At 41.0% G+C, this 15,440-nt stretch overlaps 1 protein-coding gene across 1 annotated transcript in view; it reads left to right on the top strand.

The window, feature by feature from the left end:
• LOC128660548 (TPR and ankyrin repeat-containing protein 1-like) overlaps positions 1-15,440 on the top strand; it is a 327,764-nt gene that overhangs the window by 264,693 nt on the left and 47,631 nt on the right. The window contains 2 exon segments of the mRNA XM_053714460.1: positions 10,462-12,808; positions 12,810-13,479. Of these exon segments, the coding sequence (XP_053570435.1) occupies positions 10,462-12,808; positions 12,810-13,479 (3,017 nt within the window).

The raw sequence follows: 15,440 nt of genomic DNA, 5'->3' as shown, positions 1-15,440 counted from the left end.
CATAGAGCACCATAACATGTGGGATATATTTCCTGCCACTAGGAGGAGGCCAAGATCCCTCACAAGAGCTTAAATTCCCATTTCTCCTCAGTTTTGTTCTTGGCCTCCAGGAGAAGGTTGAGAATAGAGGTGTTAATACTACTTGCTTTTGGATTAATGTTTGGGAGCTCAGATCAAATTGAGACCCTTATTCCTGGGACAATTTCATAAAGACGACAGAAGAGGTTTCCCGCAAGCTGAATGATACAGGAAAATAGGAATACCCAGTTATGCGTGCAGATATCGCCCTAGGGATTTCAACCTTAACTACCCTTAGGCGTCACAGGGACCTGTCCCTTGGCCTCCCCCTGTGGAATAACTGTATTTACTCAGATATCCTCTGCTGTACTTGTACAAGCACTGGATGGGCTCTCTACTGGATACCGCTGCAGTTTGGTGCCTGGTAAGCCGGTTGAGAGGAACATATCCACACTTTATTGCTTGAGGTATTGAGAACTCTGTAAATCTATGAAATGTTGCTTTCAAAGAACCTTTCTAAGATTCCAAAGGTATTCCAGGTTCCAGATTTGGTTTCGGACTATATAGTCAAAGAATGGAAAAAACCTGGTATTGCATTCTCCAGTTTTAAGAGAATGTATCCAATTCCAGAGCAGAACGTGGAATTCTGGGAAGCCATACCCAAGGTTATTGGAGCTATTTCCACATGCACTACCATCCCCATGGAGGAGAGCACCTCTTTCATGGAACCAATGGACTGAAAAAGCTCTTCCTTCAGACAGGTCTTCTGCTTAAACCAGCAGTATCTATCACCTGTGTTGCCACAGCAGGAGCCCTCTGGTGTGATTCTCTATCCAAAATGGTTTCTGAAAAATCCTCTGCTGAGGATCTCCAGATTTGCTTTAAATCCCTTAAAATAGCGAACGCTTTTATATGTGATGCAGTAAGGGCCTTATGGTTAAAATCATGGTCAGCAGACATGGATTCAAAAAATAGGTTAATGTCTCTTTCCTTCCAAGGGAAGATTCTATTTGGTTATGATTTGGACTCAATTATTAAAACTGTTACTGGTGGGAAAGGAGTTTTTCTCCCTCAGCATAAAAAATGTAAGGGAAAACAGAACAAATTAATAGGTTTTGTTTCTCTGGAGATCAGAAGTCATCCTCTTCTTAAAACCTGAACCCTCCAAGCCAGCCTTGAAGCCTGGTTCTTCATAGGCAAAGAACAAGAAATCCAACGCCAATACAAAATCTGCTTTAAAGTGTGGCACCCCAGTCCAGATTCTTTTCTGGCAGGGGGCAGACTGAGTCTTTTTGAGGAAGCCTGGTTCCAATCCGTCCAGGAAACCTGGGTTCAAAACATCATATTTCAGGGTTACAGGATAGCTCCTGGCCTCCTCAAAGACGATTTCATCAGTCTTATGTCCCCAAAAATCCTGCTGCAAAGGCAGCTGCCTTTATGCAATGTGTTCAGGATTTAGAGAATATGTGAGTTATTATCCTAGTACCTATGTCTCAACAGGGTCGAGGGTTTTACTCCCAGTCTGTTCATTGTCCCAAAGGCGAAAGGGAGTTTCAGACCCATTTTAGATTTGAAAACTCTAAACAAGTTGGTCAGGTTTCCCACTTTCAAGATGGTAACCATTTGCACAATTTTACCCTTAATCCAACAGGGTCAATTGATGTCTACTACAGACCTAAAGGATGCATCCCTGCACATCCCTATCCACAAAGATCACCATCAATTCCTAAGGTTTGCTTTCCTAGACAGACAGTACATACAGCTCCTCGTATCTTCACAAAGGAGCATTGTTAGCGGTGATCAGGGCTCAGGGGATCTCATTTGCCCGTAATCTGGACAGTATCTTAGTGCAGGCCCCTTCCCTGCCTCTAGCTATTGCTCATACTCAAAGGCTACTATCGTTTCTGTAAGACCACGTTGGAGAATCAATGTTCCAAAGAGTTTTTTAACTCCTGCTACAAGGGTGTCATTATATATTCAGTCCTAATATGTCTATTCTATATAATCACGCAGAATAAAACTTCAGAAGGCATGTCTGTCCCTTTTAACTTGCTTAGTTTCGATCAGTAGCACAAATCCATGGAGGTAGTGGGTGCTATAGTTGCAGTTTCGGACACGGGTCCGTTTGCCCGTCTCCATTTGCCACCCCTTCAACTATCTATGCTCAATTAGTGGTCAAAGGATTATCTGGAAATGGAACTGCAGATTGCTCTTGATTTATATGTCTATCTGTTTATCTCTCTCAGTGGATAAAAGGTCCATCTTTGATCCTTGGGGCATCCTTCCTTCGACCATTATAGGCTATAGTGTGACATCAGACGCCAGTCTCTCAGGCTGGAGCGAGGTGTGGAATTCTCAAAGAGCGCAGGAGTCGAGGTTACCAATCAACATTCTGCAACTCCGATCAATTAGTCAGGCTTCGGGCTCTTCAATCCTGGTCCCTTCTAAAAGAGGAAAAGTTTTCCAGATTCTAGTCTGACAATATCACAGCGGTGACCTACATAAAGCATCAAGGGGTACCCGCAGTTCACAGGCTGTGCAGAAAGTGTCTCAGATTCTGTCTTGGGAAGAGAGCAATCAATGTTTCCTATCAGCAGTTTATATATCAGCTGTGAACAGCTGTCAATTGGTTAATCCTGGAGAGTGATTTTTTTATCAAATGGCGTCTACCGAACATAGATCTTCCAATATAAACTTCCAAGATATTGTGCAAGATCAATAGATCCAAAGGCTCAAATGATCAATGACTTGGTGTATCCATGGATTTTTCATCTAGCATACCTGCTTCCTCCATTTTTTCTTTTGTTTTAGAGTAATTCCTCAAGTAAAACAGGAGTCATCCTTGGTAATCTTGATTGCTCCAGGCTGGCCTTGCAGAACATGGTATGCGGTCTAGTGCAGATGTCCTCATCTCCTCCATGGCTTTTTCCAAGATCTATTGTCTCAAGGGCCTTGTTTCAATCAGGATCTCAAATCTCTAAGTTTAACAGAGTGGAGGTTGATCGCCTAGTTTTCAAACATAGAGGTTTCTCTGATTTAGTTATTGACACTCTGAAAACATCTTACCCAACAAATGTATTACAAGGTTTGGAGGGCATGCTCTTCCATATGTTTTTCTTGGTATTGATTTAAGGATTCCTTGAATTCTTCCATTTTTACTAGATGGCCTTGGCAAGGGTTTGTCTTCTAGCTCCCTAAAAGGTCAAATTTCTGCTTTATCTGTTCTCTTTAAAAGAAAGTTCGCTAAGCTTCCTGACATACAGACTTTTGTCCAGGCGCTAGTAAGAATTTGGCCAGTTGTGAGACGTTTCTCCGCCCTGGATTTTAAATCTATTTTTGTCTGTTATGCAAGGTTCTCCATTTGAACCGATGCATTTCATTGATATCAAACTTTTATCTTAGAAAGTGCTTTTCTGTTAGCAATCTTCTCAGGAGATTGTTGTTCCTTCTTTGTGTCCAGATCCTGCTAATTCTAAAGGAACAACTTTTACATCATCTTGTTGTAGTTAGAGCTTCATCTTCAAGCTACAAAGAAATTCAGACAATCTTCCAGCTTGTTTGTTTATTACTCTGGGACTTGTAAAAGGCAAAAGTACTACTGTAGCTTTGGCTTCTTGGCTCAAACAGGTAATTCACAAGGCTTACTTGGGGCTTGATTTTCAAGCGTACATATCCGCCCCAGCTCGCCTCTGGTGGGCAGCAGTCCGCTGGTGGAATTCAGCAATCCCGCCCCTCCCCGCGCACAGCCAATCACACGCATGCAGAAGCTGTCAATCTCCCCGGTCAGATGAGACCGGGGAGATTTGAAAATTTCCTCTTAAGAGTTGGAGAAGAGGGTAGAGACCGCTGCTTTATAAATCTTGACTGCAGGTTCTCTTGTAAGAACCTTCAGTCTTAGTGGAGGAGAGGCCTTGATAAATCGAGCCCTTGGTGGTGGGAAAGTCGCCTCCTAAGCGTATCACAGCTCATTCTACAAGATTAGTTGCAACTTCCTGGGCTTTCAAAAATAAACATCTTTGGAGCAGATATGCAAAGCTGCAACATAGTCTTCTCTGTATACCTTTTCAAAATGTTACCGACTTGAGGTTTTCACTTCTTCACAAGAGGCTTTTGGCAGGAAAGTCCTTCAAGCCGCATTGTCTGATAAATAGGAACTGCCAGAAAAATGTCCCACCCATTCTGTAACATAGACTATCTGCTTGGGTATTAAGCCCACATGTTATGAAGCTCTATAGACTATCATCATTATAGAACTGAAATCAAAATGTAGGCTTACCTGATAAATTATTTTATTTTAAAATGATGGTAGTCCATAGGATCTGCCCTTTTCTATTTCTCCAACATAGGTGTGTCCGGTCCACGGCGTCATCCTTACTTGTGGGATATTCTCCTCCCCAACAGGAAATGGCAAAGAGCCCAGCAAAGCTGGTCACATGATCCCTCCTAGGCTCCGCCTACCCCAGTCATTCTCTTTGCCGTTGTACAGGCAACATCTCCACGGAGATGGCTTAGAGTTTTTTAGTGTTTAACTGTAGTTTTTATTATTCAATCAAGAGTTTGTTATTTTGAAATAGTGCTGGTATGTACTATTTACTCAGAAACAGAAAAGAGATGAAGATTTCTGTTTGTATGAGGAAAATGATTTTAGCAACCGTAACTAAAATCCATGGCTGTTCCACACAGGACTGTTGAGAGCAATTAACTTCAGTTGGGGGAACAGTATGCAGTCTCTTGCTGCTTGAGGTATGACACATTCTAACAAGACGATGTAATGCTGGAAGCTGTCATTTTCCCTATGGGATCCGGTAAGCCATGTTTATTACGATCGTAAATAAGGGCTTCACAAGGGCTTATTAAGACTGTAGACTTTTTTTGGGCTAAATCGATTCATTATTAACACATATTTAGCCTTGAGGAATCATTTTATCTGGGTATTTTGATATAATAATATCGGCAGGCACTGTATTAGACACCTTATACCTTAGGGGCTTTCCCAAAGCATAAGCAGAGCCTCATTTTCGCGCCGGTGTGGCGCACTTGTTTTTGAGAGGCATGGCATGCAGTCGCATGTGAGAGGAGCTCTGACACTTAGAAAAGACTTTCTGAAGGCGTCATTTGGTATCGTATTCCCCTTTGGGCTTGGTTGGGTCTCAGCAAAGCAGATACCAGGGACTGTAAAGGGGTTAAAGTTTAAAACGGCTCCGGTTCCGTTATTTTAAGGGTTAAAGCTTCCAAATTTGGTGTGCAATACTTTTAAGGCTTTAAGACACTGTGGTGAAAATTTGGTGAATTTTGCACAATTCCTTCATGTTTTTTCGCAATTGCAGTAATAAAGTGTGTTCAGTTTAAAATTTAAAGTGACAGTAACGGTTTTATTTTAAAACGTTTTTTTTGTACTTTGTTATCAAGTTTATGCCTGTTTAACATGTCTGAACTACCAGATAGACTGTGTTCTGAATGTGGGGAAGCCAGAATTCCTATTCATTTAAATAAATGTGATTTATGTGATAATGACAATGATGCCCAAGATGATTCCTCAAGTGAGGGGAGTAAGCATGGTACTGCATCATTCCCTCCTTCGTCTACACGAGTCTTGCCCACTCAGGAGGCCCCTAGTACATCTAGCGCGCCAATACTCCTTACTATGCAACAATTAACGGCTGTAATGGATAATTCTGTCAAAAACATTTTAGCCCAAATGAACACTTGTCAGCGTAAGCGCGGCTGCTCTGTTTTAGATACTGAAGAGCATGGCAACGCTGATACTAATATCTCTGAAGGGCCCCTAACCCAGTCTGATGGGGCCAGGGAAGTTTTGTCTGAGGGAGAAATTACTGATTCAGGGAACATTTCTCAACAGGCTGAACCTGATGTGATTGCATTTAAATTTAAGTTGGAACATCTCCGCATTCTGCTTAAGGAGGTATTATCCACTCTGGATGATTGTGACAAGTTGGTCATCCCAGAGAAACTATGTAAAATGGACAAGTTCCTAGAGGTGCCGGGGCTCCCAGAAGCTTTTCCTATACCCAAGCGGGTGGCGGACATTGTTAATAAAGAATGGGAAAGGCCCGGTATTCCTTTCGTCCCTCCCCCCATATTTAAAAAATTGTTTCCTTTGGTCGACCCTAGAAAGGACTTATGGCAGACAGTCCCCAAGGTCGAGGGGGCGGTTTCCACTTTAAACAAACGCACCACTATACCCATAGAGGATAGTTGTGCTTTCAAAGATCCTATGGATAAAAAATTAGAAGGTTTGCTTAAAAAGATGTTTGTTCAGCAGGGTTACCTTCTACAACCAATTGCATGCATTGTCCCTGTCGCTACAGCCGCATGTTTCTGGTTCGATGAGCTGATAAAGGCGGTCGATAGTGATTCTCCTCCTTATGAGGAGATTATGGACAGAATCAATGCTCTCAAATTGGCTAATTCTTTCACCCTAGACGCCACTTTGCAATTGGCTAGGTTAGCGGCTAAGAATTCTGGGTTTGCTATTGTGGCGCGCAGAGCGCTTTGGTTGAAATCTTGGTCGGCTGATGCGTCTTCCAAGAACAAGCTACTTAACATTCCTTTCAAGGGGAAAACGCTGTTTGGCCCTGACTTGAAAGAGATTATCTCTGATATCACTGGGGGTAAGGGCCACGCCCTTCCTCAGGATCGGTCTTTCAAGGCAAAAAATAAACCTAATTTTCGTCCCTTTCGTAGAAACTGACCAGCCCGAGGTGCTACGTCCTCTAAGCAAGAGGGTAATACTTCTCAAGCCAAGCCAGCTTGGAGACCAATGCAAGGCTGGAACAAGGGAAAGCAGGCCAAGAAACCTGCCACTGCTACCAAGACTGCATGAAATGTTGGCCCCCGATCCGGGACCGGATCTGGTGGGGGGCAGACTCTCTCTCTTCGCTCAGGCTTGGGCAAGAGATGTTCTGGATCCTTGGGCGCTAGAAATAGTCTCCCAAGGTTATCTTCTGGAATTCAAGGGACTTCCCCCAAGGGGGAGGTTCCACAGGTCTCAGTTGTCTTTAGACCACATAAAAAGACAGGCATTCTTACATTGTGTAGAAGACCTGTTAAAAATGGGAGTGATTCATCCTGTTCCATTAAGAGAACAAGGGATGGGGTTCTACTCCAATCTGTTCATAGTTCCCAAAAAAGAGGGAACGTTCAGACCAATCTTAGATCTCAAGATCTTAAACAAGTTTCTCAAGGTTCCATCGTTCAAGATGGAAACCATTCGAACTATTCTTCCTTCCATCCAGGAAGGTCAATTCATGACCACGGTGGATTTAAAGGATGCGTATCTACATATTCCTATCCACAAGGAACATCATCGGTTCCTAAGGTTCGCATTCCTGGACAAGCATTACCAGTTCGTGGCGCTTCCTTTCGGATTAGCCACTGCTCCAAGGATTTTCACAAAGGTACTAGGGTCCCTTCTAGCTGTGCTAAGACCAAGGGGCATTGCTGTAGTACCTTACTTGGACGACATTCTGATTCAAGCGTCGTCCCTTCCTCAAGCAAAGGCTCACACGGACATCGTCCTGGCCTTTCTCAGATCTCACGGATGGAAAGTGAACGTGGAAAAGAGTTCTCTATCTCCGTCAACAAGGGTTCCCTTCTTGGGAACAATAATAGACTCCTTAGAAATGAGGATATTTCTGACAGAGGCCAGAAAAACAAAGCTTCTAGACTCTTGTCGGATACTTCATTCCGTTCCTCTTCCTTCCATAGCTCAGTGCATGGAAGTGATCGGGTTGATGGTAGCGGCAATGGACATAGTTCCTTTTGCGCGCATTCATCTAAGACCATTACAACTGTGCATGCTCAGTCAGTGGAATGGGGATTATACAGACTTGTCTCCGAAGATACAAGTAAATCAGAGGACCAGAGACTCACTCTGTTGGTGGCTGTCCCTGGACAACCTGTCACAAGGGATGACATTCCGCAGACCAGAGTGGGTCATTGTCACGACCGACGCCAGTCTGATGGGCTGGGGAGCCCTGAAAGCTCAGGGTCTTTGGTCTCGGGAAGAATCTCTTCTACCGATAAATATTCTGGAACTGAGAGCGATATTCAATACTCTCAAGGCTTGGCCTCAGCTAGCGAGGGCCAAGTTCATACGGTTTCAATCAGACAACATGACAACTGTTGCGTACATCAACCATCAGGGGGGAACAAGGAGTTCTCTAGCGATGGAAGAAGTGACCAAAATCATTCTATGGGCGGAGTCTCACTCCTGCCACCTGTCCGCTATCCACATCCCAGGAGTGGAAAATTGGGAAGCGGATTTTCTGAGTCGTCAGACATTGCATCCGGGGGAGTGGGAACTCCATCCGGAAATCTTTGCCCAAGTCACTCAGCTGTGGGGCATTCCAGACATGGATCTGATGGCCTCTCGTCAGAACTTCAAAGTTCCTTGCTACGGGTCCAGATCCAGGGATCCCAAGGCGGCTCTAGTGGATGCACTAGTAGCACCTTGGACCTTCAAACTAGCTTATGTGTTCCCGCCGTTTCCTCTCATCCCCAGGCTGGTAGCCAGGATCAATCAGGAGAGGGCGTCGGTGATCTTGATAGCTCCTGCGTGGCCACGCAGGACTTGGTATGCAGATCTGGTGAATATGTCATCGGCTCCACCTTGGAAGCTACCTTTGAGACGAGACCTTCTTGTTCAGGGTCCGTTCGAACATCCGAACCTGGTTTCACTCCAGCTGACTGCTTGGAGATTGAACGCTTGATCTTATCGAAGCGAGGGTTCTCAGATTCTGTTATCGATACTCTTGTTCAGGCCAGAAAGCCTGTAACTAGAAAAATTTACCACAAAATTTGGAAAAAATATATCTGTTGGTGTGAATCTAAAGGATTCCCTTGGGACAAGGTTAAGATTCCTAAGATTCTATCCTTCCTTCAAGAAGGATTGGAAAAAGGATTATCTGCAAGTTCCCTGAAGGGACAGATTTCTGCCTTGTCTGTGTTACTTCACAAAAAGCTGGCAGCTGTGCCAGATGTTCAAGCCTTTGTTCAGGCTCTGGTTAGAATTAAGCCTGTTTACAAACCTTTGACTCCTCCTTGGAGTCTCAATTTAGTTCTTTCAGTTCTTCAGGGGGTTCCGTTTGAACCCTTACATTCCGTTGATATTAAGTTATTATCTTGGAAAGTTTTGTTTTTAGTTGCAATCTCTTCTGCTAGAAGAGTTTCAGAATTATCTGCTCTGCAGTGTTCTCCTCCTTATCTGGTGTTCCATGCAGATAAGGTGGTTTTACGTACTAAACCTGGTTTTCTTCCAAAAGTTGTTTCTAACAAAAACATTAACCAGGAGATTATCGTACCTTCGCTGTGTCCGAAACCAGTTTCAAAGAAGGAACGTTTGTTGCACAATTTGGATGTTGTTCGCGCTCTAAAATTCTATTTAGATGCTACAAAGGATTTTAGACAAACATCTTCCTTGTTTGTTGTTTATTCTGGTAAAAGGAGAGGTCAAAAAGCAACTTCTACCTCTCTCTCTTTTTGGATTAAAAGCATCATCAGATTGGCTTACGAGACTGCCGGACGGCAGCCTCCCGAAAGAATCACAGCTCATTCCACTAGGGCTGTGGCTTCCACATGGGCCTTCAAGAACGAGGCTTCTGTTGATCAGATATGTAGGGCAGCGACTTGGTCTTCACTGCACACTTTTACCAAATTTTACAAGTTTGATACTTTTGCTTCTTCTGAGGCTATTTTTGGGAGAAAGGTTTTGCAAGCCGTGGTGCCTTCCATTTAGGTGACCTGATTTGCTCCCTCCCTTCATCCGTGTCCTAAAGCTTTGGTATTGGTTCCCACAAGTAAGGATGACGCCGTGGACCGGACACACCTATGTTGGAGAAAACAGAATTTATGTTTACCTGATAAATTACTTTCTCCAACGGTGTGTCCGGTCCACGGCCCGCCCTGGTTTTTTTAATCAGGTCTGATAATTTATTTTCTTTAACTACAGTCACCACGGTATCATATGGTTTCTCCTATGCAAATATTCCTCCTTAACGTCGGTCGAATGACTGGGGTAGGCGGAGCCTAGGAGGGATCATGTGACCAGCTTTGCTGGGCTCTTTGCCATTTCCTGTTGGGGAGGAGAATATCCCACAAGTAAGGATGACGCCGTGGACCGGACACACCGTTGGAGAAAGTAATTTATCAGGTAAACATAAATTCTGTTTTTTTGGGTGTCAGTTTTCATTTGCACCTCTATAAACCCTGCTTTTGTCGTTCCTACCTATGTTTCCTACTCTCTGCTCGGCTATGCATTAAACTGAGGAGAGATGGGAGGGAATTTAAGATATTGTGCGTGTTCTTGTCCTCCTAGTAGCAATAAATATATCCCACATGTTATGGAGCTCTATGGACTGTCATCATTCCGAATGAAAATAATTTATCAGGTAAACATAAATGTTGTTTTTTGTTTTTTTACAGACTCAAAAAGAAGCTACCAGATGTACAACTTCAATATACATCCAATCAGTTTTATTTGGAAGCCGCAGCAGATTATTTCCATAATAAAAATTTGAAGAAAATGAATGATGTTTTGTCAAAACTTGACCTAGAAGACCAACTGTACTTTCTGAAAACACGTAAGCTGTGGAGTGAAGCAGCTGAGCTGCTTAAAAGTAAAGGACAAAGTGAAGACGCTGCTGTTTTGATGAGGGAGCATGGAAAACTATTGGAAGCTGCAGACTTAACAACTCAAAATCCATTCAGAGCATCATGCTTGCTTGCTGTAGCACGTCGTGCTATTGTGGAAAGCAGTGAAGATACTGACCTAATAACTGTTCTCTCTGAGGCCCTTCAACTCTTCGAAAAAGCACAGAATCAAGCAGCTGTTGCTGAGACAATTCTTCTTCAAGGAATTGTAGAGAGAGATTTTGAGATGATCAAAAACTCCCTTAATACTTTTTTTAAATTGTCCCACATCCCTGGTGTAGTTGAAGCACTGTTTGAGTGTATAAATTATGAGGAGTCTGATTCATCAGTACTTCGAATGGCTTCATCAGGATTACTGTCTCTGATAGACTTGGTCAAAGCATTAAAAGCAACCAAAAGCAATGCAGAGAGGGAAATGATCAAGTCTTGTTTTGATTTTTTGGGGTTTGTGCAAATCAGTGGACACCAGTACTCTATCCTTCTGCATGAAGGTGCTAGAATTTTAAATACTGCAGAAGAAACCATTGAGAATAATGACATAAAAAGCAGTAACACTGTGTATTGTTTGACAATTGAGGATGTCAATATGTTGGTAGAAAAGTATCTTCTAAAAAGGTTTTTTGAAATTTCTGCAAAAATGCTTAGAAATGTTTACCCAGACATTTGTCCAAAGTATATCGTAGGTCTAAATTGTGAAGATGAAAATTGCAAAGATTATCACCAACCTGTGCATCGATATGAGCTTATACAGATGCTTTTCTCTAAAAAAGATTTAATAACTATCTGTGGATTGATGTTTGAAGCAAAAAAACTATTTTCAAAAGAAGTCTCAAGTGAACTCCAAGACCTCCTAAATTTGAATGTTTTTCGATTGTGTGATTCCCTTTCAAATTTGTGTTTTCCAAAGCATTTTCATTTAAGGATCCTTTCAGAAAACAATGTAGTGTGCGCAAAATTCCAGGATATGCGTATCAGGTTCCCAGAACCATGTAAGACCATGCTGAATAAATACATTGAATTACTTTTTGATCAAAAAGACACAAAACAAAGAAGAGAATCAACTGACCTCTGGCTAAAGGCAATGTATGTTTTCACCTTGTCTTCAGGTTATCCCAAAAAACTAGAAGCATTGGTTGATGCCCAAGAATGGCAATATAACAAGGAATACATAAATAAAAAAGAAAAGAAACGGGAAAAAATACTACTTGAAGGAAGATTTGCAATGTTGCTGCCTGACACAACCAATGGTCCTATAAAGGAGACACACATACATTATTTTCGACTTCTTCAAAGTGCAGTAGAACAACTGTATATTAAAAAAAATCCAGAGGAGTGCAAAAGATATTTTTTCAGATTTATGAATGTTTTCATCAAGAAATGTATTGAGCCACTGATTCCAAGCATTGCAAATACAATCATGCTACTGGAGTTTCAGTTTATCCTTTGTTCTGCTGTATTGATGCGCCTTTACTCTAACATTAGGGTTTTACTCCCAAAAAGTTACCTTTCCTTACTCTATCATTGGGAGTTCATGTTTGGAAGGAACTTAATCAAAAATGGACGAAATGATACACACTCAATTTTGTGGGAATATGCACCAAAAGATTTGAAGCATGCCACAAGACAATTCAAACATCATCTGTTCTACCTTGCCAAAGTTCTGTGTGGTGAAGAAGAAGAACAATTCAATGTGATTCTTGATGCATTCAATGACATAGACTGTATTTCTTCAGGTGAAGCCGAGAGAACAATTGTGTTCTGCTTGGTGATGATGGTGAATGTTGAAGGGGTTCTTGAAGAAGAATCTAGTTATACTTTGTGGAAACATTTTCCAGTAATCCAGACAAAACTTGAGCACATGAAGGCCAATTTTCCATCAAGAGTGCCTAATAGACTTGTTCATGTTGTGAATCAAGTTGCTGAAGCAAGCAGTACAGAAGATGTTTGTACCATTCTCCAAAGCCTGCTGAATCAGAGAGATGATGAGCGTCTAGCAGAGTGCCGTTGGAGTCAGGTTGCCAATTATGGCAAAAGACCAGTTTATGGAATTCTCTATAAAGATATGTTTTCTTTCAGAAAGTTTGATCAAACTCAGTACTCTGTACACAATTATATCCCACCCAAAAAAAAATAGCTACCAAGAAGACTCTCAAGAAAATGACATAGTTGATCCACTTGTAGCTCTGGCTTCACAAGTGCAACAGAAGCAGTCTGCTATGCGTCAGCTTAATGAGGTCCTTCTCCTTGTCTGCTTCTGTATAAAATGGAAACGGGCGCATCACCAACACATGAAGAGGCAAATGGAAGCTGAAGAATCCATTCCAGATACATTCAAGAAGGCAGATGTTGACCGTACACAGTGTGACATATGCGGAGTTAAATTTTTACAACAATTAATCTCTTTTCAACCAGAGGAAAATGAAGAGGGTGCGCCAGAGGAAAATGAAGAGAGTTCACCATTAACACCAACAACAGATAATGTAGAGGAAATGGAAGATTCTGAACCGTGTAAATTGAAGGATGATGGCGAAGTGTTTACCACTCACCTTACACTTGGGACACACCAGGACCAAGTCAAGGCTTACCTAGACTACCTTCAGTTTTTTAAACTGGCAGTTGATAATGTTCTTTGTGAAGGAAAGTGTTTTTTACAAGCAATGCTGGAAACTGCTGGAGACCATCTGGCTTCCAAAGAGGAGTTTCACCTGGTACAGACAAAGCTTGAAAGCAAAATGAAGGGTGTGGCTGATGCAATAGAAGACATTTATGAGAAAAAGACTTGGGCTGAAGGTAAGATCAGGAATGTATATAAGTATATTTTATAGCTTTAAACTGTATATACACAGAGAAAAAATTTGTAATTTTAGCAACAGATACAGACTAATATGACCAGTTTTATGCAACACTCACCAAGGTGCACCCTTAAGAATGTGGAAAGGAACCCCCAGTATAAAATTTGAACAAAATCATGAGACTATTATTCCAGATTTTGCATCAAAATGTATACAGTTTTTACTTTACAAGATAATCAGGTACTGTTTTAAAATCTATGAAAAACATCATATCTAAATCTAGTTTAGTTCCAATTAGAGACATGTAAGCAAAAAAAAATAATCATATAACTGTGTGTAATATATATACTGTGTGTGTGTATGTGTGTATATATATATATATATATGTGTGTGTGTATATATATATATATGTGTGTGTGTGTGTATGTATATATATATATATATATATATATATATATATATTTATTTATTTTTTTTATTTTTTTTAATCAGATTATATATCTTGAGGGCTTTACCATAATACCGGTGTTTAACCCCATTCACTGTTAAATACAGACAGTCCTCTCCACTTCTGCTTAGTAGGGACCAGAGATCTATTTTAAAAAAAAAAAAAAAAAATGTTGCCAGTTTTCAGAAAACTTAGTCATACAGGGTGGTCCTTAGAGCCCTAAATGCTTTTATCTGTTTTCCTCTTATATGTAGGACACACTGCATGTTTCTGCCTGTGCTCTCAGTAAATGGTTTCATGCTGTTCCATAATACTTTAGTTAAATCTTTCTGGCAAACAATTCAAGAAGCATTTTTTTATTGGACTTGTACAATGTTATTTAACTCGTCTTTTTAAACAATGCCTTTAATTACTAACTTTTAGAAGAACACATTTTAACTCATTCAGATATAAAGATGTGAAGTACATTGAATGCCACTTGTTGCCCTTTTATTGTTAATTCCAGGGCTTGACCAATACTGAGCATCAGGTTGCCATGGCAACAACATTTTAACCTTGTGCCTCTTATACTGTCCCCATCTTTTGTAAACATTGAGAGTAATGTGCATGTGTGGGACACCATGGACTAGAGTGTTATCCCAACCCCCAGGATACCACTTCCCAGCATTAAACAAGCTCTGCACCAGATAAAAGTTTTTAATTTAAAATTAAAAAAAAAAAGTTATGCTGAATCACTGATGGGTAAATAATCTAGTTTGAGCCATTGGAGATCGGTTGATTGCTGTGGTTTACTTGGCAGAAATGCATTGAAGACCAGCCCTAAAATAACTTTCACACTTTTGGCTAGATTACGAGTGGAGCAGTATTTTGCGCTGCCGCTTGTGCGCTAACCCGACATTATAATAATAAATATAAATATTTCAAATTCCAATGTTCTTCACATAGCAGAATATGTTGTATTTATTTATAAATAACATACTTCTAGAAATATCTGATTTTTTGGGTAAAATATATATGTAGATATATATAAATATATATTTATATATATATATACTGTATATAAATGCATATAATATATTTCACTGTGTGCAGAAAAATGAAATGTTTACAGTAAATACACAGTATAACACTTTATTAAAAATAAATATTGTGTAAATATTTCTTTCCTAAGACATGGAGAGTCCAAAACGTCATTCCAATTGCTAGTGGGATATTCACTCCTGGCCAGCAGGAGAAGGCAAAAAGCACCACAACAAAGCTGTTAAGTGTCACTTCCCTTACCCATAACCCCCAGTCATTCTCTTTGCCTCTGTCAATGGAAGAGATGACGTTCGGTGTCTGAAGAATTGATTCCTTTTTGGGTAATTTTCCCTGCAAGCAAGGATTTGGGTTTAGCATGGTCCATGTCAATCTCTTGAGTAAGGGTAGTGGTGGATTTTAAGCCGTTAGAAAGTTGTGAGGTAGTGCTTGCTTGGTTTTCTTACATGCCTGCTGCCCTTGGTATAGAAAGC

The sequence above is a fragment of the Bombina bombina genome, chromosome 5 (genome assembly GCF_027579735.1).
Source record: "Bombina bombina isolate aBomBom1 chromosome 5, aBomBom1.pri, whole genome shotgun sequence".
NCBI lineage: Eukaryota > Metazoa > Chordata > Amphibia > Anura > Bombinatoridae > Bombina > Bombina bombina.
This window is presented reverse-complemented; position numbering and strand designations above follow the sequence as displayed.